This window comes from Salvelinus fontinalis, chromosome 16 (assembly GCF_029448725.1).
Source record: "Salvelinus fontinalis isolate EN_2023a chromosome 16, ASM2944872v1, whole genome shotgun sequence".
Taxonomy (NCBI): Eukaryota; Metazoa; Chordata; class Actinopteri; order Salmoniformes; family Salmonidae; genus Salvelinus; species Salvelinus fontinalis.
Genome location: NC_074680.1, coordinates 5,494,596 through 5,520,618, shown reverse-complemented (window position 1 = coordinate 5,520,618; position 26,023 = coordinate 5,494,596). Strand labels below are relative to the sequence as shown.

The window sequence follows — 26,023 nt, the reverse complement described above, 5'->3', positions numbered from 1 at the left end:
TGGGGGAGCGCACTGCTTTTCTCACTTCTCACACACGCACACAGTCTATGGTCAACGTGATCTGCATTAGCACTCGCTCACAAGAGATCTCAAAACAGCTCACACCAGAACTCTCCCCTGTAGCCTTGACCAACACGGGAAGGTCTGAGAGAAAGAGATAGAGAGGGTCATGTCACTGCAAGCCTCATGCTCCACTGGCATTGCAAGCCCCATGCTCTACCAACTGAGCCACAAAGTCGTGTTATGTCGCGTTACCTGTGGTCGTGGGTGTCCTTTGACCAGACATTTGAGCACCAGGTGGTCTCCCTCTCTGATGGTGTAGATCCTCTCACTGATGTTGTCGTCCTTCACCACACACGCCTGGCCCTCTTGCACGATCTTGGCATTGGCAGGGGCTGCGTCAACACATAAGAAGAAAAAAGACAAAGGGTCACTTTTACAGGCTCATAAGTTCACAAACAAAGTTTTTGTTAAGGTACATGAAAGTTCCCGTTTTGGAAGGCATTCTTGGAAAACAACAATATTTCTTAGTTTCGAACGGCTTTGCTGTATGTTACAGTTGGTAGACGGCCCATATTCAGACACTATATAAAAATAGGTGTCACAAAAAAATCTGAAACTTTGTTAAAGAATAACTGTGAAGTTATATCCCCCGAAAAATCTAAGATTCAAGATTGAACTAATCAAAGGCTTGGCGAGTTAGATGTGTTAGTGACTTGCGTGTGTGTGTGTGTGTGTGTGTGTGTGTGTGTGTGTGTGTGTGTGTGTGTGTGTGTGTGTGTGTGTGTGTGTGTGTGTGTGTGTAGCGGGTCTTATATGTACCACAGGAGAACGAAGAAATTAAGAGCGACACCACGGCTCTCTTTTAGGCTTTTATGTTGATCTGCAATAGTATTGTGAAAAGACAGGAAAGGAACACATCAGTCTCCAATGCACCATCTGACAAGTTGTTCTACACAGGAGCATGAAGAAAGGTAACACACATATCCTGTCTCACATCTCCAATTCATTGCTAGATGCTTTCAGTGTTGACAGTACCAAAATACAACAACTCATGAACAAAAACACTGCAACACAAACAAGTTACAACGTGAAATCGCCCCAATCCCATTCAGACCTTAGAGGGCCAAAACTACATCTCCCATAATGCAATGCCAGCACCAGTCGGCAGCTCTGCTAACCGTCTGCATCATTGAAAGGCATGCTAGCTAGGAACAGCAGCACTTTTAGCACTCTGTAAACTATATTAATAACAACAATACAACTCTGAAAGTGGCATGTTTCAATAGTCTCACACTCCCTTATAACAATATCTACAGCATTAACCTTGGGATGTTTTAATTATTTCACGTTATGGACTTCTACAAAGGAGTAATCTGCAACACATACCTTTCTCTGTGTTTTCTCGGACTGAGGAGAACGGGTGCTAAGGGTAGTACCAGGGTGTTAGTAGGTGACGCAAGCACCCAGATGAAATAAAATACATTTAATGAAACACAACCCGAAGATGTTAACATAATTCAGCTACTGTAGATGCCTACCTAACATCAACAGGCAGCACCTGTAGCGCAACAATTAAAAATAGACACTAAAAGTTAAGTTCCTGGAGATCATAGCGATCTGACTCCCCCCTTCTGTCTGAACTTGGAATATTCCTGTTCGCGGGCTTTGGCCACTGACCCTCAACCTGGTTGTTCTGTTATGCGTTGTGTATTATTCTAATAATTTGAAGTTTGATGGAATAACCTTTTTAACTCTCCTACGTGTGTGTCTTCCTAGGTGTGGTAATGACTTGCCTAGTTAAATAAAGGTTAAATACATTTTAATAAAATAGTGTTGGGCTAGAATAAACATGTGCACAGTACACACCTAGTAGATTGAGAAACACTGAATGAAGTGACAGGTACAAGAGAATCCTAGTAAACACCATGGCCTCAAGAACTAGGACCGAAGATGTCTGACTTATCACGGCCTACAAGGCTCGTCACAGAAGGCGATCAAGATTGCGTGTGATTTTTTTCATGTAACATCAGCCAGGACAAGTGAAGGGAGACAGGAGGGAGGTGGGGAAGAGAGGGAGGTGGTCAGAGATGAGGAGAGAGAAATAGCAGTTGATGGAGGGGGAAGAAGAAATGAAAGAGAAAGAGAGAGAAAGAAAATAAAAAATACTAAGGACTACTCAGAAACCCACAAAGAGAGAAAAAATTTGGGCAGCACAATGTAAACACCGATATAGACCCCAAATGTATCCTTTCCTCTAAAATCAGACCACTCCCATTGACGGCAACCCCATTGCCACAGAGTAAATTAGTATAGCATATTAGCACGTTAGTGCAGGCTAGCCACCAAAACTAGTCCCAGGGCCCGTTCTGGGGCAGATCTGACAGCTACCACATGGCTTCAGCCTCTGGTTATCCATGACTCAGAGGGAACTTGAGTAGTGTTCGCTTGACACAGGCACCACGGTGCATGACAAACTAACCTGGCGTGAACTTCACAGTGTGAATGGTAGAGGAGAGAAGGTGCAGAAGGGGGGGTGTAATGCTCCACACTCGACTGCCGCTATCAGTGAGTGAGTGAGTGAGTGAGTGAGTGAGTGAGTGAGTGAGTGAGTGAGTGAGTGAGTGAGTGAGTGAGTGAGTGAGTGAGGTGTGTTGTTGTTGTGGGCGAAGGCAGGGGAAGCACTTGAGAGACGCGCTCTGGCGCCCGTTCAGCAGTTCTCGGGCGTGGTGCATCAACCATTGAAACAAGGTGATTATAAACTGGGTGGTTCGAGCCTTGAATGTTGATTGGCTGACAGCCATGGTATATCAGATTATATCAGATTGGTATACCTTGGTATACTGTCCGTATACCACACCCCCTTGGGCCTTATTGCTTAAGTATGCCATGGCAGAGGAGTCATCTTTTAGCATATATTTCTGCTATTCTGGAACTCTCTCTTTCGCCCTCTTTCTTGCTCTCTCTCTCTCTCCCCCCTCCTCTTCTCTCTCTTTCATCTCTTTCTCAGTCACTCTCTCTTGCCGTCCGTCTTTCCATCTTTTACTCTCCATATCAGGCTCCCTTTCTCTCTTTTCCTCTTCATCTCTGTCTCTCTCTCTTTTACTCTCTCTCTCTCACATCCATCTCCCTTTCTCATTTGCTCCTTCTCAGTCTCTGTCTCCTGTCGAGGTTAACTTATGAAATATCTGTGCACTCTGGGATTGCCGATGAGATAGTGTGGGTGTGAGAGGAAGCCCAGAACGGGTCTGCATTAGTGGGATAGAGGGCACAAAGTGGGCGGTCAGAAGAGGCACAGGGGCAGAACTTTGGTGGCAGTGCCAAAGGCGGTGAGGGGCTAACTGGACAACTCAACTCTGAGGTGAGGGCACAAATGATTTAAATGGTGAACAACTGTCTTTTTTTTTTTCAGCACGTCAGCGCTAGTGCGGCCCCTCCGGAGAGGGGGAGATGTTGAACTGCAGCATGCGGCTCCTCCACTAATCTTGCACCGGGCTAGAGGCTGCCTGGCAGTCTGACTCACTGTTGCAGCCAAGGATGGTTAAAGATGAGGGATGGAGGAAGGGAGGGATGGAGAGTGGGGTAGGACTGGGGAATGAATAAGGGAGAAGGAGAGAGAGCCCTGATGAAAAAAATACAGCACAGACCAGCCTTTGTTGTGTTTTTGCTGGGGACCAGCCTTCTTCGTGTTCTCGCTGATGACAAGCATTCATTGTGTTTTCACTTGTTATGATTTCTTTCGTGACCAGCCTTCGCTGTGTATTGGACACTGATCACAATCATCAGAATGACTATCAGGGTCAGAAAGAAGAATGAATGAGACTACCTAAACCATCCAATCTCCAACAACCATTTCAGGAATGGGTGCAAAAAGGACAACTAACAGATTGGATACATCTACAAAAACGTATGCTATTCATCTTGGGGAAGAACCTGTCTGGCCCAGGCGTTCGCTAGCGGAACTCCTCCCACATTCCACTGAAAAGGCAGAGCGCGAAATTCCCAAAAGAATTTTTGGAAATATTTAACTTTCACACATTAACAAGTCCAATACAGCAAATGAAAGATACACATCTTGTGAATCCAGTCAACATGTCCGATTTTTTTAATGTTTTACAGCGAAAACAGCACGTATATTTATGTTAGCTCACCACCAAATACAAAGAAGGACAGACATTTTTCACAGCACAGGTAGAATGCACAAAGCCAACCTAACTAACCAAGAACCAACCAAACTAACCAAGAAACAACTTCATCAGATGACAGTCTTATAACATGTTACAAAATAAATCTATGTTTTGTTCGAAAACTGTGCATATTTGAGGTATAAATCAGTTTTACATTGCAGCTACCATCACAGCTACCGTCAAAAATAGCACCGAAGCAGCCAGAGTAATTATAGAGACCAACGGGGAATACCTAAATACTCGTCATAAAACATTTCTGAAAAATGCATCGTGTACAGCAAATGAAAGACAAGCATCTTGTGAATCCAGACAATATTTCAGATTGTTTAAGTGTTTTACAGCGAAAACACAATATAGCATTATATTAGCTTACTACAATAGCCTACCACACTACCGCATTCATTCATCAAGGCACGTTAGCGATAGCAATAGGCACGTTAGCGTTAGCGAATAAACCAGCAAAAGATATTAATTTTCACTAACCTTCATAAACCTTCCTCAGATGACAGTCCTATAACATCAGGTTATACATGCACTTATGTTTTGTTCGAAAATGTGCATATTTAGAGCTGAAATCAGTGGTTATCCATTATGCTAACGTAGCTTATTTTTCCCAGAATGTGCGGATATTTCTATTAGACTCTCACCTATTCTGACCAAATAGCTATTCATAAACATTACAAAAAAATACATGTTGTATAGGAAATTATAGATACACTAGTTCTTAATGCAATCGCAGTGTTAGAATTCTAAAAATATCTTCATTACGACATAAGGCTTATGTTATAGCGAAAGAGTGGCCAAAACCTGGGCGCAAAACTACTAGTATACAGTTCGACAGATATATGAAATAGCATCACAAAATGGGTCCTACTTTTGGTGATCTTCCATCAGAATGTTGGACAAGGGGTCCTTTGTCCAGAACGGTCGTTGTTTGGATTTAGAACATCGTTTTTCCCTCTTGAATTAGCAAGCACACTGGCCAAGTGGCGCGAAGCTCTCCTTTCTGAACAAAGGCACACAACGCAACACGCCTAACGTCCCGAATAAATTTCAAAAATCTAATAAAACTATATTGAAAAAACATACTTTACGATGATATTGTGACGAGTATCAAATAAAATCAAAGCCGGAGATAGTAGTCGCCTATAACGACAGCTTTTCAGAAGGCAATTCCAGGTCCATCTTCGCGCTCTCCAGAAAACAGGAAATGGATGACTCGTCGTGCCAAGAGGATATATTCCACTTCAGACCAAGATAAACACTTCATTTCTTCTCTCACTTCCTCTTGACATCTAGGGGAAGGTGTATGACGTGCATGTATACTCATACGTATCATGCCCATTTATAGGCAGGCCCTTGAACAGAGCATAATTTTCAGTCTTTCCACTTCCTGGTCAGAAAGTGTGCTGCCAAATGAGTTCTGTTTTACTCACAGACAATTCAAACGGTTTTAGAAACTAGAGAGTGTTTTCTATCCAATAGTAATAATAATATGCATATTGTACGAGCAAGAATAGAGTACGAGGCCGTTTAAATTGGGCACGATTTTCCCCCAAAGTGTAAATAGCGCCCTCTATCCTCAACAGGTTAAAGGGGAAAGGAAGGGGGATGAATGATGGATTAATAGATGCAAAATAAGTAAATGCAATAATAGATATTGAAACAAACAATTATACAAATCTAACTGCAATAGAGCATGTTGGGAAATATGGCAATGATGGGTGTGGTTTTGCAGACCAGCATAACCGGACCATGCTGGACCAGCAAACACAACAACAAAAGGTTCTTGAGGGTACTATTTCAGGGGTGATGGTGATGTGTAACCATTTTTGGGGGAGCATATCAGGAATGATTCTTTACAACTGTGATGGTTCTGAAGAACCATCCTGTTGTTTCCCACTCCACCAGGTTTTCCTTTTATGCAAATTAAAAGCTACACTGTTAAAAAGTTCCTGTAATTTTACGGTACAGTACAGGTTGCGGTGAAACAAGTTACAGAATTGTACATTTTAGCGATTTAGCAAACACTCTTATCTAGATCGACAAGTAATGTTAGGTGCCTTGCTCCATTGCACATCAACAGATTTTTCACCTAGTCAGCTCTGGGATTTGAACCAGCGACCTTTCGTTTACTGGCCCAAAACTTTTTACAGCTGAATTAAGATGTTATTGCTGTAAAAGGACAGTAGGCTGCAGAATGCTGGTTACTTGAGACCATACCTCAATTAGGATTTTAACTCTTGGGTACTAATACTAACGACCAGAATTTCCTGCTACACAACCAGGTCTGTGGGCATGACAGAGATTTGCCACATATTTAATGGCAATAATACATTTCTGCACTTTGCTAAAGGTTGCCCAAAATCAAGTTAATAATTGTCAGATTGTCTGACAACAACAACGAAAAAAAATGTATCTGTGCTCAGGAACATACAGTGAGTGTACAGTCGTGGCCAAAAGTTTTGAGAATGACACAAATATTAATTTCCACAAAGTTTGCTGCTTCGGTGTCTTTAGATATTTTAGTCAGATGTTACTATGGAATACTGAAGTATAATTACAAGCATTTCTTAAGTGTCAAATGCTTTTATTGACAATTACATGAAATTGATGTAAAGAGTCAATATTTGCAGTCTGTTATTCGAACTCAATCAGCATGACAGAGTGATCTCCAGCCTTGTCCTCGTCAACACTCACACCTGTGTTAACGAGAGAATCACTGACATGATGTCAGCTGGTCTTTTTGTGGCAGGGCTGAAATGCAGTGAAAATGTTTTTGGGGAATTCAGTTCTTTTGCATGGCAAAGAGGGACTTTGCAATTAATTGCAATTCATCTGATCACTCTTCATAACATTCTGGAGTATATGCAAATTGCCATCATACAAACTGAGGCAGCAGACTTTGTGAAAATTAATATTTGTCTCATTCTCAAAACTTTTGGCCACGACTGTACATACATGCTTTGGGAATTTGAACTTGTAAGCTGCTGGGTGGAAGTGCATGAATGTTTCAGCAATGTCAAAGGTACACATAAGGTACCTTCACATGTTACTGGTCGGTTCCTTTTAGGGTACATGTGCAGTGGGGCTCGTTAGCATATTTGGGGCATTTGTGCTAACCGTCAGTTGAAGTGTTGTACCAGTTTAAGTGCTTGATTGCTATGTTCTCATAGTTTAAGAACATATTTTAACTCGGTTAGCTCACAAACCTTTGTAAGAATAGTGGTTATCAAAGCGCTGAACTGTGAAGATATAACTGCATTTGACATTACCCTAATGTTAATTAAGTGCTTGGAAGTTGCTGTGAATTTTGGGTAACCTAATTGGCATTCAGCTGTCAGTAAGTTATTGGAAAATTCACACTGACTAAATAGCCAGCAACTGCTAATAACTTACTGACAGCTTAACTGGCAACCTGATCAAATTGTATTTGTCACATAAACGTGTTTAGCAGATGTAGCGAAAAGCTTGTGTTTCTAGCTCAAACAGTGCAGTAATATCTAACAAGTAATATCTAACAATACACACAATCTAAAGTAAAGGAATGGAATTAAGAATATATAAATATTTGGATGAGAAATGTCAGAGCAGCATAGACTAAGATACAGTAGAATAGGATAGAATATACACTGCTCAAAAAAATAAAGGGAACACTTAAACAACACAATGTAACTCCAAGTCAATCACACTTCTGTGAAATCAAACTGTCCACTTAGGAAGCAACACTGATTGACAATAAATTTCACATGCTGTTGTGCAAATGGAATAGACAAAAGGTGGAAATTATAGGCAATTAGCAAGACACCCCCAAAAAAGGAATGGTTCTGTAGGTGGTGACCACACACCACTTCTCAGTTCCTATGCTTCCTGGCTGATGTTTTGGTCACTTTTGAATGCTGGCGGTGCTTTCACTCTAGTGGTAGCATGAGACGGAGTCTACAACCCACACAAGTGGCTCAGGTAGTGCAGTTCATCCAGGATGGCACATCAATGCAAGCTGTGGCAAAAATGTTTGTTGTGTCTGTCAGCGTAGTGTCCAGAGCATGGAGGCGCTACCAGGAGACAGGCCAGTACATCAGGAGACGTGGAGGAGGCCGTAGGAGGGCAACAACCCAGCAGCAGGACCGCTACTGGCTCGGATGGTTGTTGTCCTTGATTATCTTTTTGGCCTTCTTGTGACATTGAGTGCTGTAGGTGTCCTGGAGGGCAGATAGTTTGCCCCTGGTGAGGTGTTGGGAAGACCACACCCCTTGTGGAGAGCCCTGCGGTTGCGGGCAGTTTAGTTGCCGTACCAGCATCCTCAACGCGGGCAAAGAAGGTGTTTAACTTGTCCGGATGCAAGACTTCGGTGTCCACAGCGTGGCTGGTTTTCCTTTTGCAGTCTGTTATTGTATGTAGACCCTGCCACTCACGTCTTGTCTGAGTCGTTGAAATGCGACTCCACTTTGCATAATTGATTGCCTTGAGGCAGGGAATAACTACCCTGTGTGTATTCTGCCATATTCCCATTCACCTTGCCATGGTTAAATGCGGTGATTCGAGCTTTCAGTTTTGCACAAATGCTGCCATCTAGCCACGGTTTCTGGTCAGGGTAGGTTTTAATAGTCACAGTGGGTACAACATCTCCTATACACTTCCTGATAAACTCAGTCACGTATCAGTATATTCATCAATGTTATTATCGGAGGCTACCCGGAACATATCCCAGTCCGCGTGATGAAAACAATCCTGAAGCGTGGATTCCGATTGGTCAGTTGAAAGTTTTTAGCGCGGGTACTTCCTGTTTGAGTTTCTGCCTACAGGAAAGGAGGAGCAAAATGGAGTCATGGTCAGATTTGCCAAAAGGTGGGAGGGGGAGGGCCTTGTAGGCATCCCGGAAGTTGGAGTAGCAGTGGTCGAGTGTTTAAGTAGCGCAAGTACTAGAACTTGATATAACTTAGGCAGCCTTTTTCGCATATTTTCTTTGCTAACATCCCCAGCTACAATAAATACGGCCTCGGGGTATGTGGTTTCCAGTTTGCATAAAGTCCAGTGTAGATATTTGAGGGCCGTCATGGTATAGGCTTGAGGGGGGATATACACGGCTGTGACTATAACCAAAGAGAATTCTCTCGGGAGATAATACGGTCAGCATTTGATTGAGAGGTATTCTAGGTCGGGTGAACAAAAGGACTTGAGTTCCTGTATGTTATCACAATTACACCATGAGTCGTCATCTAACTGCACACTGCCCCCTCTCCAATCCGAGCAGCTATTCTTTGCGCACCTAAACTCAGCAAAAAAAGAAACGCCCCTTTTCAGGACCCTGTCTTTCAAAGATAATTCGTAAAAATCCAAATAACTTCACAGATCTTAATTGTAAAGGGTTTCTCATGCTTGTTCAATGAACCATAAACAATTAATGAACATGCACCTGTGGAACAGTCGTTAATAAGACACGAACAGCTTAAAGACGGAAGACAATTAATGTCACAGTTATGAAAACTTAGGACACTAAATAGACCATTCCACTGACTCTGAAAACACCAAAAGAAAGATGCCCAGGGTCCCTGCTCATCTGCGTGAATGTGCCTTAGCCATGCTGCAAGGAGGCATGAGGACTGCAGATGTGGCCAGGGCAATAAATTTCAATGTCCGTACTGTGAGACACCTAAGACAGCGCTACAGGGAGACAGGGCGGAGAGTTGATTGTCCACGCAGTGCCAGACCAAGTGTAACAACACCTGCACAGGATCGGTACATCCGAACATCACACCTGCAGGACAGGTACAGGATGGCAACAACTACTGCCCGAGTTACACCAGGAACGCACAATCCCTCCAACAGTGCTCAGACTGTCCGCAATAGGCCAGTTGTAAGACAGGTCCTCAAAAGACATCACCAGCAACATAGTCGCCTATGGGCACAAAACCAACATCGCTGGACCAAACAGGACTGGCAAAAAGTGCTCTTCACTGACTAGTCGCGGTTTTGTCTCACCATTGGTGATGGTCGGATTCGCATTTATCGTCGAAGGAATGAGCGTTACACTGAGGCCTGTAGTCTGGAGTGGGATCGATTTGGAGGTGGAGGGTCCGTCTTGATCTGGGGCGGTGTGTCACAGCATCATCGGACTGAGCTTGTTGTCATTGCAGGCAACTCAATACTGTGTGTTACAGGGAAGACATCCTCCTCCCTCATGTGGTACCCTTCCTGCAGGCTCACCCTGACATGACCCTCCAGCATGACAATGCCACCAGCCATACTGCTCGTTCTGTGCGTGATTTCCTGCAAGACAGGAATGTCAGTGTTCTGCCATGGCCAGCGAAGAGCCTGGATCTCAATCCCATTGAGCACGTCTGGGACCTGTCGGATCGGAGGGTGAGGGCTATGGCCATTCCACCCAGAAATGTCCGGGAACTTGCAGATTCCTTGGTGGAAGAGTGGGGTAACATCTCACAGCAAGAACTGGCAAACCTGGTGCAGTCCATGAGGAGGAGATGCACTGCAGTACTTAAAACCTCTACCACTTCTCTCTCCCGGATCCGGGATCCTCCTCATCAAAAAAGCTGACTAGCATAGCATAGCCTAGCCTAATCATATAATATAATTTTAATGAAATCACAAGTCCAATACAGCAAATGAAAGATAAACATCTTGTGAATCCAGCCATCATTTCCGATTTTTAAAATGTTTTACAGCGAAAACACAATAGCCAAAGACTCAACCGCATATTTTCACCATGTTTCTACCGCATAGGTAGCTATCACAAAACCGACCAAATAGAGATATAATTAGTCACTAAACAAGAAACAACTTCATCAGATGACAGTCTTATAACATCAGGTTATACAATACACGTATGTTTTGTTCGAAAATGTGCATATTTAGAGCTGCAAACCGTGGTTATACATTGTGAATATGTAGCATCGATTCACCAGAATGTCTGGAGCTATTTCGGACACTCACCTAATCTGACCAAAGAACTCATCATAAACTTTACATAAAAATACTTGTTGTATGGCAAATGAAAGATACACTGGTTCTTATTAATGCAACCACCGTGTTAGAATTTTAAAAATAACTTTACCATAACAAACCATAACAAAATTGCGAGACAGCGCCCGCCAAAACGGCGGAGAATAGAAATAACATTTTCCACAGAAATACAAAATAACATCATAAATTGTTCTTACTTTTGCTGAGCTTCCATCAGAATCTTGTACAAGGAGTCCTAGGTCCAGAATAAATTGTTGTTTGGTTTTAGAATGTCCTTTTCTCCTGTCGAATTCGCGCCACAATGCTAGCCAATGTTGGTGACGTTCCCAATTTCTCTCAACGCAAAGAACGGAAACTCCAAAAGTCCCAATAAACGTTGAATAATCTGATAAAACTCAGTTGAAAAAACATACTTTACGATGTTATTATCACATGTATCAAATAAAATCAGAGCCGGAGATATTAGCCGTGTATACCTAACGCTTATCAGAAGACAATATAGAGGTGCTTCGCGCGCCTAGGTAGAGAAAGGAAATTCCTGACCTGCCACTCCAAAAGCTCTTGTTCGAACTCAGATCAAGCTAGACACCACATTCCACCGCCTGTTGACATTTAGTGGAAGGCGTATGAAGTGCATGCATATCGATAAATATAAGGCAATTGAATAGGCAGGCCCTGAAACAGAGCCTCGTTTTCAGATTTTTCACTTCCTGTATGGAAGTTTGCTTCAAAATGAGTTCTGTTTTACTCACAGATATAATTCAAACAGTTTTAGAAACTTGAGTGTTTTCTATCCAATAGTAATATGCATATTGTATGATCTAGAATAGAGTACAAGGCCGTTTAAATTGTGCACGATTTTTTCCAAAGTGAAAATAGCACCCCCCTATTGACAAGAAGTTTTAATGCAGCTGGTGGCCACACCAGATACCTACTGACTGTTACTTTTGATTTTGACCCATCCTTTTTTCAGGGACACATTATTACATTTCTGTTAGTCACAAGTCTGTGGAGCTTGTTCAGTTTATGTCTCAGTTGTTGAATCTTGTTATGTTCATACAAATATTTACACATGTTAAGTTTGCTGAAAATAAACTCAGTTGACAGTGAGGACGTTTCTTTTTTTGCTGAGATCCAAACGCTTAGATCCAAACGCTTCAATATAACCTAAATATTAATGTTACGCACGCCTCTGAAGAGGGAACGCAACACCCTGCTACAACTCAACTCTCCGTGAAGCGAAAGAGGTATGGACTGTAGGTGCGAGTAAGGATGACAAAAAGGCAGAATTGACCGTTTACTAGGATTTTATTCCTTACATGGTAATATGGGGAAAAGGGGCTGGACGGAACCAAAGCAAAGAAAATATCAAAGCTCCCCCTCTTCTATCTAACCTGCCTACCCACTTAACTTACCTAACTTAGCACCATCGGGTGCCCTAACCACATTACAGGGGGTGGTCCGCCCAGGTCTTACCTAGTGTGCCTAGACAGTAAATATACTACGGGTATATGTATGCCCGCGGGCCTCTTGCCTAAGCACTGCCAAAATGCCTTCTCCTTCCCCCCTGGGAACAAATGAAACAGAATAACAAACAACCCACTTCACAACAAAACTACATCAGGTCACTAAAGAAGCTCTGACAAAGCAACAAACAGTCTCTCTCTCTCTCTCTCTCTCTCTCTCTCTCTCTCTCTCTCTCTCTCTCTCTCTCCTCTCTCTCTCTCTCTCTCTCTCTCTCTCTCTCTCTCTCTCTCTCTCTCTCTCTCTCTCTCTCTCTCTCTCTCTCTCTCTCTCTCTCTCTCTCTCTCTCTCTCTCTCTCTCTCTCTCTCTCTCTCTCTCTCTCTCTCTCTCTCTCTCTGCTTCAGGTGGCAATGGTGATTAGAAACAACTGTATCTTGACAAGGGGGCGGGGTCAGCTCTCCAATTATCAATTGGGGCCGACCAATCAGCTGCTTGGGGAGAAATTCCAGGAAACCATCTCCTGAAACACACACACTCAAATAGAAACTACAACAGAAACTGGGGAACGTAACAATTCATAATTGAACTTTGAAAATGTATTTTTTTTTTTATATGTGGCATAAACCAGTCACAATGTTTAAATCTGATTAGACTACTTCAAAAGTCTCCTGTAGGCCTGCACACATTCATCCAAATATAATTTTAGCATTAATATATTAATGCTATATATTATATATTATATTAAGGGTCTTATTCTGGTGAATGATGCTTGGCTGCCATTAGACAAATAAAAATAGTCTTGCACTTTTGTCCATAATAATCTCATTATGTAGTGGGTTTTACCTGCACTGTATCTGCAAACTTTTGACTAAAGCGGCACGTGCCAATACAAGAGTGGGCATATTCGCCATAGCCTACCTATATAAAAAAAAATGTGTGACAAAACCATCAGCAGGATGAGAGTTGAAAATGCAATGTAAACCCATTTAATTGCCGATTGATTGTATACAGTATATTTTTATTATAATTTTTTTTTTTACTCTTTTTTTCCTCACAAATTTCATGGTATCCAATTGGTAGTAGTTAGGCTTGTCTCATTGCTGCAACTCCCGTACGGACGAAGGTCGAGAGCCATGAGTCTTCTTGACACAATGCACATCCAGCTGCACCAACGTGTTGGAGGAAACACCGTACACCTGGTGACCTGCACTGCGCCCGGCCTGCCACAGAAGTCACTAGTGCGCGATGAGACAAGTATATCCCTGCCGGCCAAACCCTCCCAAACCCGGACGGCGCAGGGCCAATTGTGCGTCGCCCCATGGACCTCCCCGTCGCAGCTGGCTGCGACAGAGCCTGGGCTCGAACCCAGAATCTCTGGTGGCACAGCCTTAGACCACTGCGCCACCCGGGAGGCCCTGTATACAGTATATTTAACATGTATTTTGTCTTTAGTACATGAGAATTGAACCTCAAACGTTATTTTAATGTGATTTACATATTCACGCACAGACTTTAATCTGCAACAAGTCAATTTTAAGGAAACAACTCTGATGGGAAAATGTGCCAGGGTTTCTCTTAGCTGGTAGACCTCATTGCCAGCTTTTGGCCCCCAAAACTATGTAAAGCTGATAACAATATAATGCTTATCTTTGCACAAAATATTCTGATATGAAATTAACAAATTAGCCTACTTCTGTATGTCTATATCTGTATAGCAGACGCACTAATCATCTGACATAAAGAAATGCATGTCAGTGTTGTAGCATGCCGGTAGCATACAGTATCTCTCACCTCTCTGGTGCTAGGCCTAAGCTTCTCTTCTTTTATATAGGCCATTTCTTATAAGAATATCATACAGTGGACACCTAAGCCTATAGGCCTATGAATCCAATACCCTGATGCATTTAGTGCTTGAATCCGGACAACTGAACCGTGAGGTGAACAAATATTGCTTTAGGAAAGTCACTTAAAAACATAAAACAAATAGGCTATAAAGTTTTGCATAAGCTTTTCATCAAAACCCAAGGAAAAATGTTTTTGTAATTTGTTATCGGCTGTTTTTAAGGACACGTAAATGTGGTTCATTTGGCCAAAATCCCTCTTTTATTAAATCGGATCTGAATGGTCTGGTAAATTTCTCAAATGTCCGGTAAATTAAAATCTTCACAGTCTTGTTGTCCAGTGTATTGTTTTATACAGATTTTTGAATATTCACATGAAATTGAATGGAAACCTAGCTATAGACACCTGTATGCTAGTTCACTTTTTGATGATGCCTGCACATTATGGTTCACCAGCATCTAAAGAATAGCCTAAAGCTACAGACCAGCTAAACAAGCTTGAAAGAATTGTACTTAAACTCCCCCATCATTCCCATCTGCTCATTTTTTGGTCTGTATCTCTGTAATGTGTCTGTATCTATGTAGCCTAATTGTATGTAGGACTATTTATGATATAATTTACAAAGATTAGACTTTTTTTTTTACATTTTATCGAGTATGTTATTATATAGAATTATTATATTTGAGTTTAATCACAATACTTGTGGTATTATTTGTTCTGTCTTTTCTGGTGGATTAAACTGAATTGGCAACCAACTTTCTATGACTTGTTTTAATAATAACAATATTTTCGGAATTATTTCATTTTCAAATAACCGAAAGTGAGCGGTTGTAATCTGAATAAAGGGGAAAAGGCCATTCTTGAACATGGGGTGAGATTTGCTAGAGAATCAGTTCGGATTTAAGCATAACTTTTGTATGACGGACGCCTTTAGTGAGAGGTCTAATGCTTTCATATTTAATCATTTCTGCCCTCTGAATTCATATTAGTTGTTGAAACTTACAATAAAGACCCCTAGACTTTATCGACCATTTTGTTACCTTACAGCCTTATTCTAAAATGTATGAAATATATATTTTTTCTAATCAATCTACACACAATTCCCCATGATGACAAAGCAAAAACAGGTTTTTAGACGTTCTTACTAAAAAACGGAAATATCACATTTACATATAGGCTATATTGAAATACAGGCTTAAGTTACGGTATTAAGACGGCTAAACAGGATGCATGCACTCTTAGGCCTACAGTGCAATGGTGGTTATACAAGGCTACTATACTATGCCTACTAATGATAATGACATGACTTATTATTATAATGATGATCAATAAGAAGGAGGGTATAGGAGCTAGAGCTGCGTTTGTTGCCTATTATGTATGACACATAGGTACTTTTAGATTACAAAATTGTAACGAGTACACTGAGAGTCGGGAAGCAAGTTCAGGGAGTGAGTGTTTTAAGAAATAAATCAAACAAAAATGTAACACAAACAACGCACCGACATGAAACAGAGTCAATAACACCTGAGGAAAGAGCCAAGGGGAGTGACAGGTATAGGGAAGATAATCAAGGAGGTGATGGAGTCCATGAGTGTCATGAGGCACAGGTGCGCGAGATGATGGTGACAGGTGTGCGGGATAATTAGCAGCCTGATGACCTAGAGGCCGTAGAGGGAGTATACGTGACAAATATTAATATATTTCTGACCGTTTGGAGCAGTGTAAACAACACTAAATAAATGATAAGTAATAACAGAGATCCTGTTCTAACGCAAAAAAAGTATTTATTACAGCATAGCAAATGCTTAGAGCTCACGGAATCAGTAGGCTAGTAAACAAACACTCAAACAGGCACCAGAAGCAGGATCTGTCTTATTGCTGTGGATATATAGATGATTTATAAAGCCAGGCACATTTAACAGTTAGGCAATTGATTACGGACCTAATTAAATGTGTTTCCGCTCACCTCACTTTTCTTAGACAATAAGGGAAGGTCTGTTTCCTTTTCTCACTCTGCTTCTGCCACCAGTATGCTATTATGCACAAAGCAACATGGTCTAGGTGTCACGCCCTGACCATAGAGAGCCCTCAGGGTTCTGGTTGGAGGATTCTGGATTTCCTGTTTATTCCATCCTGATTTGGGCACACCTCCAACCGGGATTTCGGGAAAACCAGGGAATTTATTGAACGTTTCAGTAATCTTGCAACCATAGGTGCACTATTGTTCTTACTAGGGAGGTGACAGTGGGACAATTTTGCCTAACATTTCAACTGCCATTTTTTAAAATCAGTTTTCCGTGGGCTCCTGAGTGGCGCAGCGGTCTAAGGCACTGCATCTCAGTGCGCGAGGCGTCACTGCAGTACCTGGTTCTCATCCGACCGTGTTTGGGAGTCCCATAGGATGGTGCACAATTGGCACAGCATCGTCTGGGTTTGGCTGGGGTAGGCCATCATTGTAAATAAGAATTTGTTCTTAACTGACTTGCCTAATTAAAATTATGTTAAAACTATAAGAAAAAAATCATAAAACTCTAAGTCAATTTACAATGCAGAATAATGGTCCTATTACATATGATTGCTAGGGCGTGGCAATGAAGTTACACTACATGACCAAAAGTATGTGGACACCTGCACGTTGAACATCTCATTCCAAAATCATGGGCACTAATTTGGAGTTGGTCATCCCTGTGGTGCTATAACAGCCTCCACTCTTCTGGGAAGGCGTTCCACTAGATGTTGGAACATTGCTGCAGAGACTTGCTTCCATTCAGCCACAAGAGCATTAGTGAGGTCAGGCACTGATGTTGGGCGATTAGGCCTGGCTCGCAGTCGGTGTTTCAATTCATCCCAAAGGTGTACAATGGAGTTGAAGTCAAGGCTCTGTGCAGGCCAGTCAAGTTCTTCCACACCAATCTTGACAAACCATTTCTGTATGGACCTCGCTTTGTGCACGGGGGCATTGTCATGCTGAAACAGGAAAGGCCTTTCCTCAAACTGTTTCCACAAAGTTGGAGGAATATAATTGTCTTGAATGTCATTGTAGGCTGTAGTGTTAACTTCTTATGGCTGAAGGGGCAGTATTGAGTAGCTTGGATGAAAGGGCCCATTTCAAACTTCCTGCTCCTCAGTCATAGTTCCTAATATTTGCATATTATTAGTAGTATTGGATAGAAAACACTCTAAAGTTTCTAAAACTGTTTGAATTATGTCTGTGAGATATATCTCATATTGGCAGGCAAAATCCTGAGTTGAAATCAAAACAGGAAGTCAGAAATCTGAGCTTGTCTGTATTCACCAGAGTCCCTTAAGAAATCCAATTGAGTTATGAATGATGTTGCACTGCCTAGGGGTTCCACTAGATGTCAGCAATCAATAGAAATTCCAATGAGACTTCTATGATGTTGTGGGAGAGAATGAGAGCAGAATCAGTCAGGTGTCCTTCAAGCAGCCATGCCCTGATCATGCCTTTTCTTCATGCAAGGCACTGACGTTCCATTGCTCACGCAGACAAGAAGGAATACTCCGGTTGGAACTTTATTGAAGCTATATGTTAAAAACATCCTAATGATTGATTCAGGACTTAGTTTGAAATGTTTCTTCAACCGGTAATATCACATTTTGAAGTTTTTGTCCGATATAACGCTGACCAGAATTAGCGTTTGGATATGTAAACCAGACGCGCTAACAAAAGAAGGTATTTGGACATAAATAACGGATTTTTTCGAACAAAACAAACATTTATTGTGGACCTGGGATTCCTGGTGTGCCTTCTGATCTACATCATCAAAGGTAATGGAATATTTATCATGTATTTTATTGTTTATAGTGACGCCATCTTTGCAGCTGTGGTATGCTACTATTGAGCGCCGTCTCAGATTATAGCGTGCAATTATTTTTCCGTAAAGTTTTTTTGAAATCTGACATAGCGGTTGCATTAAGGAGAGGTATATCTATAATTGAATGTGTATAACTTGTATTATCATCTATATTTATGATGAGTATTCATGTTGAAACGATGGGCTATGCAAAGTCACTTGATGTTTTTGCATTTAGTGAATCTTGTAGCCTCAATGTAAACTCAGATTTTTTTTATATAAATATGAATTTAATCAAACAAAACATGCATGTATTGTGTAACATGAAGTCCTATGAGTGTCATCTGATGAAAATAATCGAAGGTTAGTGATTCATTTTATCTCTATTCTGGTTTTTGTGAAGCTATCTTTAGCTGGGAAAATGGCTGTGATTCTTTTTGGTTTTGTGGTGACCTAACATAATCGTGTGAAGTGCTTTCGCTGAAAAGCCTATTTGAAATCGGACACTTTGGTGGGATTAACAACAAGATTACCTTTAAAATGATATAAGACACATGAATGTCTGAGGAATTTTAATTATGAGATTTCTGGTTTTTGAATTTGGAGCCCTGCACTAGGACTGGCTGTTGTCATATCAGTCCCGATATCGGGACTGCAGCCATAAGAAGTTTTAAGATTTCCCTTCACTGGAACTAAGGGACTTAGCACGAAGCATGAAAAACAGCCTCAGACCATTATCCCTCCTGCACCAAACTTAACAGTTGGCACTATGCATTCGGGCAGGTATCATTCTCCTGGCATCCACCAAACCCATATTCGTCTGTCGGACTGCCAGATGGTGAAGCGTGTTTCATCACTCCAGAGTACGTGCTTCCACTGCTCCGGAGTCCAATGGTGGCGAACTTTACACCACTCCAGCCAATTCTTTGCATTGCGCATGGTGATCTTAGGCTTGTGTGTGGCTGCTCGGCCATGGAAACCCATTTCATGAAGCTTCCGACGAACAGTTATTGTGCTGACGTTGCTTCCAGAGGCAGGGGACTTCCAAAGGAGGGACCAACTCCATATTAGTGCCCATGATTTTGGAATAAGATGTTCGATGAGCAGGTTTCCACATACTTTTGGTCATGTAGTGTATCTACCAAAACCCTTTACAGACATAGAATGCAGCTATAGTAACATGTCAACAGCTACAATTAATAACGTTTCAGACAATTTAAAAAGTGTCGCATCAGGTCTGTACCTTTTCAGACAGTAGAATTCTGCTCTGATGTAAAATATTCTGTATTTTTTCCATGACGACAATAAACATCGCTGATTGATGTGCTGATTGATGTGCTGTAATGAAACAGGCAGGAATGAGTGAGCTCATCTGTTGTGGTCACAAACCCGCAACCTTATGGCCCGCAGCAATCATTGTGAAAGCATACTGAAGTGGCAAAGTCTACAGCGTGGGATTGACTGTGCCACAAAAGCCTACTGAAGTGGCAAAGTCTACAGCGTGGGATTGACTGTGCCACAAAAGCCTACTGAAGTGACAAAGTCTACAGCATGGGATCGACTGTGCCACAAAAGCTTACTGAAGTGGCAAAGTCGATATCAACATTTATAAACACAGGGTCACTACAGTTATTGTTATTTGTGCTCAAAAACAATATTTTGAGTTAATTCTATGAGGTAGAGACTGTTCAAAATACATTTTAGAGTACAAGGGGAGGGTCATGTGGAGGGGGGATGCATTTTTTTTATGACACCTTGAGTTGGACCGCCCCCCCCCCCCCCCCCCCCCAGTAAATTTAGATCTGTCCCTAAGTCAGTTGGATCATCCTTCACACATGGTTGAACCTTCTCTGTCACCAACACTCTTCATTTTAGCCACTCTTAAGCGGACAGTGGGAGTAGAATGTTGCATAGAAAATGCCTTTTTTTGCATATAGCCAAAATAATCAAGGCCACCTGCACATCAGGAAATGCAAACTTGTAGTGTATTCAACGTTTAAAAATGCTTCTAAGGTTTCTAATTTCCACTTTAAAATGTCCGACTTGATTTGCCCTAATGAAAAATGTACCAACCCCCGCAAAAAATGTCCATAAATTATAATTCACACTTCCTGTTGCTCTATTCCTGCTGAAGCAACAATAATAGTTTAATTGTTAAATATATAATAAAATACACTATAAATATAAAATATCATATGTAGTATATATACAGTGGGGAGAACAAGTATTTGATACACTACTGCCGATTTTGCAGGTTTTTCTACTTACAAAGCATGTAGAGGTCTGTAATTTTTATCATAAGTACACTTCAACTGTGTGAGACGGAATCTAAAACAGAAATACAGAAAATCACATTGTATGATTTTTAAGTAATTAATTTGCATTTTATTGCATGACATAAGTATTTGATACATCAGAAAAGCAGAACTTAATATTTGGCACAGAAACCTCTGTTTGCAATTACAGAGATCATACGTTTCCAGTAGTTCTTGACCAGGTTTGCACACACTGCAGCAAGGATTTTGGCCCACTCCTCCATACAAACCTTCTCCAGATCCTTCAGGTTTCGGGGCTGTCGCTGGGCAATACGGACTTTCAGCTCCCTCCAAAGATTTTCTATTGGGTTCAGGTCTGGAGACTGGCTAGGCCACTCCAGGACCTTGAGATGCTTCTTACAGAGCCACTCCTTAGTGGCCCTGGCTGTGTGTTTCGGCTCGTTGTCATGCTGGAAGACACAGCCACGACCTATCTTCAATGCTCTTACTGAGGGAAGGAGGTTGTTGGCCAATATCTCGGGATACATGGCCCCATCCATCCTTCCCTCAATACGGTGCAGTCGTCCTGTCCCCTTTGCAGAAAAGCATCCCCAAATAATGATGTTTCCACCTCCATGCTTCACGGTTGGGATGGTGTTCTTGGGGTTGTACTCCTTCTTCTTCCTCCAAACACGGTGAGTGGAGTTTAGACCAAAAAGCTGTATTTTTGTCTCATCAGACCACATGACCTTCTCCCATTCCTCCTCTGGATCCTCCAGATGGTCATTGGCAAATTTCAGATGGGCCTGGACATGCGCTGGCTTGAGCAGGGGGACCTTGCGTGCGCTGCAGGATTTTAATCCATGACGGCGTAGTGTGTTACTAATCGTTCTCTTTGAGACTGTGGTCCCAGCTCTCTTCAGGTCATTGACCAGGTCCTGCCGTGTAGTTCTGGGCTGATCCCTCACCTTCCTCATGATCATTGATGCCCCACGAGGTGAGATCTTGCATGGAGCCCCAGACTGAGTGTCATTGACCGTCATCTTGAACTTCTTCCATTTTCTAATAATTGCGCCAACAGTTGTTGCCTTCTCACCAAGCTGCTTGCCTATTGTCCTGTAGCCCATCCCAGCCTTGTGCAGGTCTACAATTTTATCCCTGATGTCCTTACACAGCTCTCTGGTCTTGGCCATTGTGGAGAGGTTGGAGTCTGTTTGATTGAGTGTGTGGACAGGTGTCTTTTATACAGGTAACGAGTTGAAACATGTGCAGTTAATACAGGTGTCACGTTCTGACCTTTATTTCCTTTGTTTTGTCTTTATTTAGTATGGTCAGGGTGTGAGTTGGGGTGGGCAGTCTATGTTTGTATTTCTATGTTTTCCTATTTCTGTGTTTGGCCTGATATGGTTCTCAATCAGAGGCAGGTGTTTTGTGTTGTCTCTGATTGGGAACCATATTTAGGTAGCCTGTTTTGTGTTGGGTTTTGGTGGGGGGTTGTTTTCAGTCTTTGTGTGTCTGCACCAGATAGAACTGTTTCGGTTTTCACGTTTGTTGTTTTGTATTTTGGAAGTGTTCAGTTTATTGTCTTTTATTAAACATGATGAACACTAATCACGCTGCGCTTTGGTCCTCTCCTTCTTCCACAGAAGAAAACCATTACAACAGGTAATGAGTGGAGAACAGGAGGGCTTCTTAAAGAAAAACGAACAGGTCTGTGAGAGCCGGAATTCTTACTGGTTGGTAGGTGATCAAATATATATATTTCATTCAATAAAATGCAAATTAATTACTTAAAAATCATACAATGTGATTTTCTTCCATCTCTCACAGTTGAAGTGTACCTATGATAAAAATTACAGACCTCTACATGCTTTGTAAGTAGGAAAACCTGAAAAATCGGCAGTGTATCAAATACTTGTTCTCCCCACTGTATACTGTGTATTCCCTCCACTGTAACACAGAGTCTGTCTGGGCTGACTGTGTCTGTAATTAACTCCTCCTGAGAGGATCTGCTGTCCATCACACAGACAGAGAAAGACAGAGAGAGAGGGGAGAGAGAAAGATAGGACAGAAGAGAGAGTGAGGAAGCAAGAGAAGGGAGAGAAAAAGAAAGAGAAAAGAGAGGGAGGAGAAAAGTGGAGAGACAGAGAGAGACAGCAGAGAGAAAAAGAGAGCAGAAGGGAGGGGGAGAGAAGAGGGAAAGTTAGAGAGACAGGCAGAGTAGAGAAAGGAAGGGCCAGCAAAGAGGAAGAGAAGAGAGAGCACACTACCTCTGGAAACCTCCCTGGCTAACCAGTGGGAGAGAAATTGGGGCCTCAGGCCATGTAGCTACTTCTATTCATACACACACAACACAGAACCACACACCCCTACACTCACACACAACCCTACACCCACACACACCAACCCCTCATCACTGTGTCCGGATACACTTGACAGCACAGGGGCTGAAACACTGATAGAGATCACCTGAACATCAAGCCCACTAGAGCGAGAGCCGAGTCCATATTCTCCCAACATAAAACAGACATTTTTATAACAAAGCGATCTCATAATCGCCTTGGCGCGCAGTGTTCTGATAATACATCGCTAAATGCTTTGTTATAAAATCTTAATGAGAGTATGAGAGCCTGGAACAGTTGGTGGAAGACTACTTTGAAGAGCTACAATCACAGACAGAGTGTGTGTCCAACTACCTGACGCAGCCTGTGTAGATTCGGGGCTTATTACACTGTTATACACTATGATACAGTAACATTCGATTGACCATTTGTTAGAGCGAACAATGGAAATGTGTCTTCTGCTCAAACCCCCCAGATAGCACATATCGCACACAGTTGTGAGAAGCAAAGGGTAAAGCAGCAGTGCAGTGCTCCTGGATGGAGAGCTTGTTGTGTGGTGAAGTGCCTTGCTCAAGGGAACAACTAGGGGATTGTTGTTAGGATCGGAACCCAGCAGTTCTCTAGTTGCCGGATAAATTCCCTGTTGTTTTTTTTTTACCAGTGCCCAGCCCTGGATTCGAATCCGGAAGTGTGAAGTGTACCCAACTACCAAAACTTGCTATTTAACACCACATTTGGTTATAAATAGGTCATTAAATGGTAACAAATGCTTAGCGTGTGACAATGTTCAGAGCAGACTTCTCTGAGGGCTCATGCAAATTTGGAGAGCAGCAAAGAGGGAGCCAGTGGCATTGCTATGGATAGGTCACAAATAATGAGGGAGACATGTGGTGTACAGTGGGCAGGGGCCAGAAATACACACACACACACACACACACACACACACACACACACACACACACACACACACACACACACACACACACACACACACACACACACACACACACAAGACTCTCTCTCTCACACACACACACACACACACACACACACACACACACACACACACACACACACACACACACACACACACACACACACACACACACACACACACACACACACACACACACACACACACACACACACACTTCCTCTCACACACACACACACACTTCCTCTCACACACACACACACACTTCCTCTCACACACACACACACACAAGCATACACATATAGCAAACCGCTCGGTGTTGTCATTTGAGCTCTTCTGTAGTTTCACTCTATGGCACAAAGCTCAGCAGTTGTTTTCTTGAAGTTGTTTCGGGGTGTTTTTCTCTACTTCTCTTTGATGTTGCGGTTCTGCACATTGGGCACACGCCACATCCCGAAAAAGAAGCAGACCAACGAAGTTCTAAATTCTTATGACACTCTTGATTCCACTACAATCGGGTTATAGGATGGGAATTTCCCCCAAGAGACATGAGAGCATGACAGGAGCCTCCTAAGCAGTGTTTGTGTGTGTGAAAGAGAGAGAGAGAGATGAATAGAGGAGAGAAAGTGAAAGAAAAATAAAAAAAAGTGTGAGACAAAAAGTCACTGTCAGGGGCTCCAATGCCACCCAGCCTGTCACATCTCTCTCTACAATATGAATTACATCAGCCCAGGTGGTGAGTAATTAAGCAGGCCTATTTAATGAGATTTAATTATTTAGGAGTTGGGCGCGGGCTTGTGTATATAACATGATCAATAAACACAGAGTTTAGCTATAATAAAAGGGTAAAGGGGAGAGCGAGGATATAGTGACGGTTGGTGTGTGAGCATGTCGTTTGTGGATGGGGAGTGTTTGGGGTTGTTGAGGTGTTACGGCTCTCGTTGGTGGTAGGAAGAGTGGACCAAAGCGCAGCGTGGAAAGTGTTGATGATTCTTTTATTTCAAAAAACACTCAAACAAAATAACAAACGTGAAAACGAAAGCACACAGTTCTGTCAGGCAGAAACACTAAACAAAAAACAAGATCCCACAACTGAAGGTGGGAAAAAGGGCTGCCTAAGTATGATCCCCAATCAGAGACACGATAGACAGCTGCCTCTGATTGGGAACCCTACCCGGCCAACAAAGAAATATACAAACTAGAATGCCCGTCCCAAATCACACCCTGACCTAACCAAATAGAGAAATAAAAATGCTCTCTAAGGTCAGGGCGTGACATGAAGGGGATCTGTCTGTGTGTGTGCCTCCCTGCATGCCTGTGTGTTTGTGAGTGTGCCTTGACTGCCTGGGTGCTAGTTTTTGTGTGGATACGGGTTGTTTTTGAAACATATGGGAGACATGCCTGTAATTGCATTCGTGTGTGTATCTAAAGAACGATCATTTGTGTATGCTTGTGTGCATGCATGTGACCTCATGACATTTAGATGTGTGCATATAGAACACGTTTCCCTTCGGGGAATGATCAATCACTTAGAGCCCAGACGTACTCAAAGAGTAACTGGTATTGACATATCTTTGAGGTCTTGCTATGTAACGTATAGTTGGGATTAATACATTCCAATATACACTGTATAAAGCATTAAGAATGCCTTCCTAATATTGAGTTGCACCCCCCTCCCCCTTGCCCTCAGAACAGCCTCAATTCGTCAGGTCATGGACTCTACAAGGTGTCGAAAGCGTTCCACAGGGATGCTGGCCCATGTTGACTCCAATGCTTCCCACAGTTGTGTCAAGTTGACTGGATGTCCTTTGGGTGGTGGACCATTCCAGCAAACTGGATGCAGTTTATCACAGTGCCATCCGTTTTGTTACTAAAGCACCTTATACGACCCACCACTGCGACCTGTATGCCCTAGTCGGCTGGCCCTCGCTACATGTTCATCGTCAGACCCACTGGCTCCAGGTCATCTACAAGGCTATGCTAGGCAAAGTGCCGCATTATCTCAGTTCACTGGTCACGATGGCTACACCCACCCGTAGCACGCGCTCCAGCAGGTGTATCTCACTGATCATCCCTAAAGCCAAAACCTCATTTGGACGCCTTTCCTTCCAGTTCTCTGCTGCCTGCGACTGGAACGAATTGCAAAAATCTCTGAAGTTGGAGACTTTTATCTCCCTCAACAACTTTAAAAATCTGCTATCC

General features: G+C 42.4%; 1 protein-coding gene across 1 annotated transcript in view; it reads right to left on the bottom strand.

Annotated features, from left to right (window-relative positions):
- The window catches only part of LOC129812556 (MAM domain-containing glycosylphosphatidylinositol anchor protein 1-like), a 310,719-nt gene that overhangs the window by 209,690 nt on the left and 75,006 nt on the right, over positions 1-26,023 (bottom strand). The window contains exon 3 of the mRNA XM_055864208.1: positions 256-395. Coding sequence (XP_055720183.1) covers positions 256-395 — 140 coding nt within the window. The remainder of the gene's footprint in view (positions 1-255; positions 396-26,023) is intronic.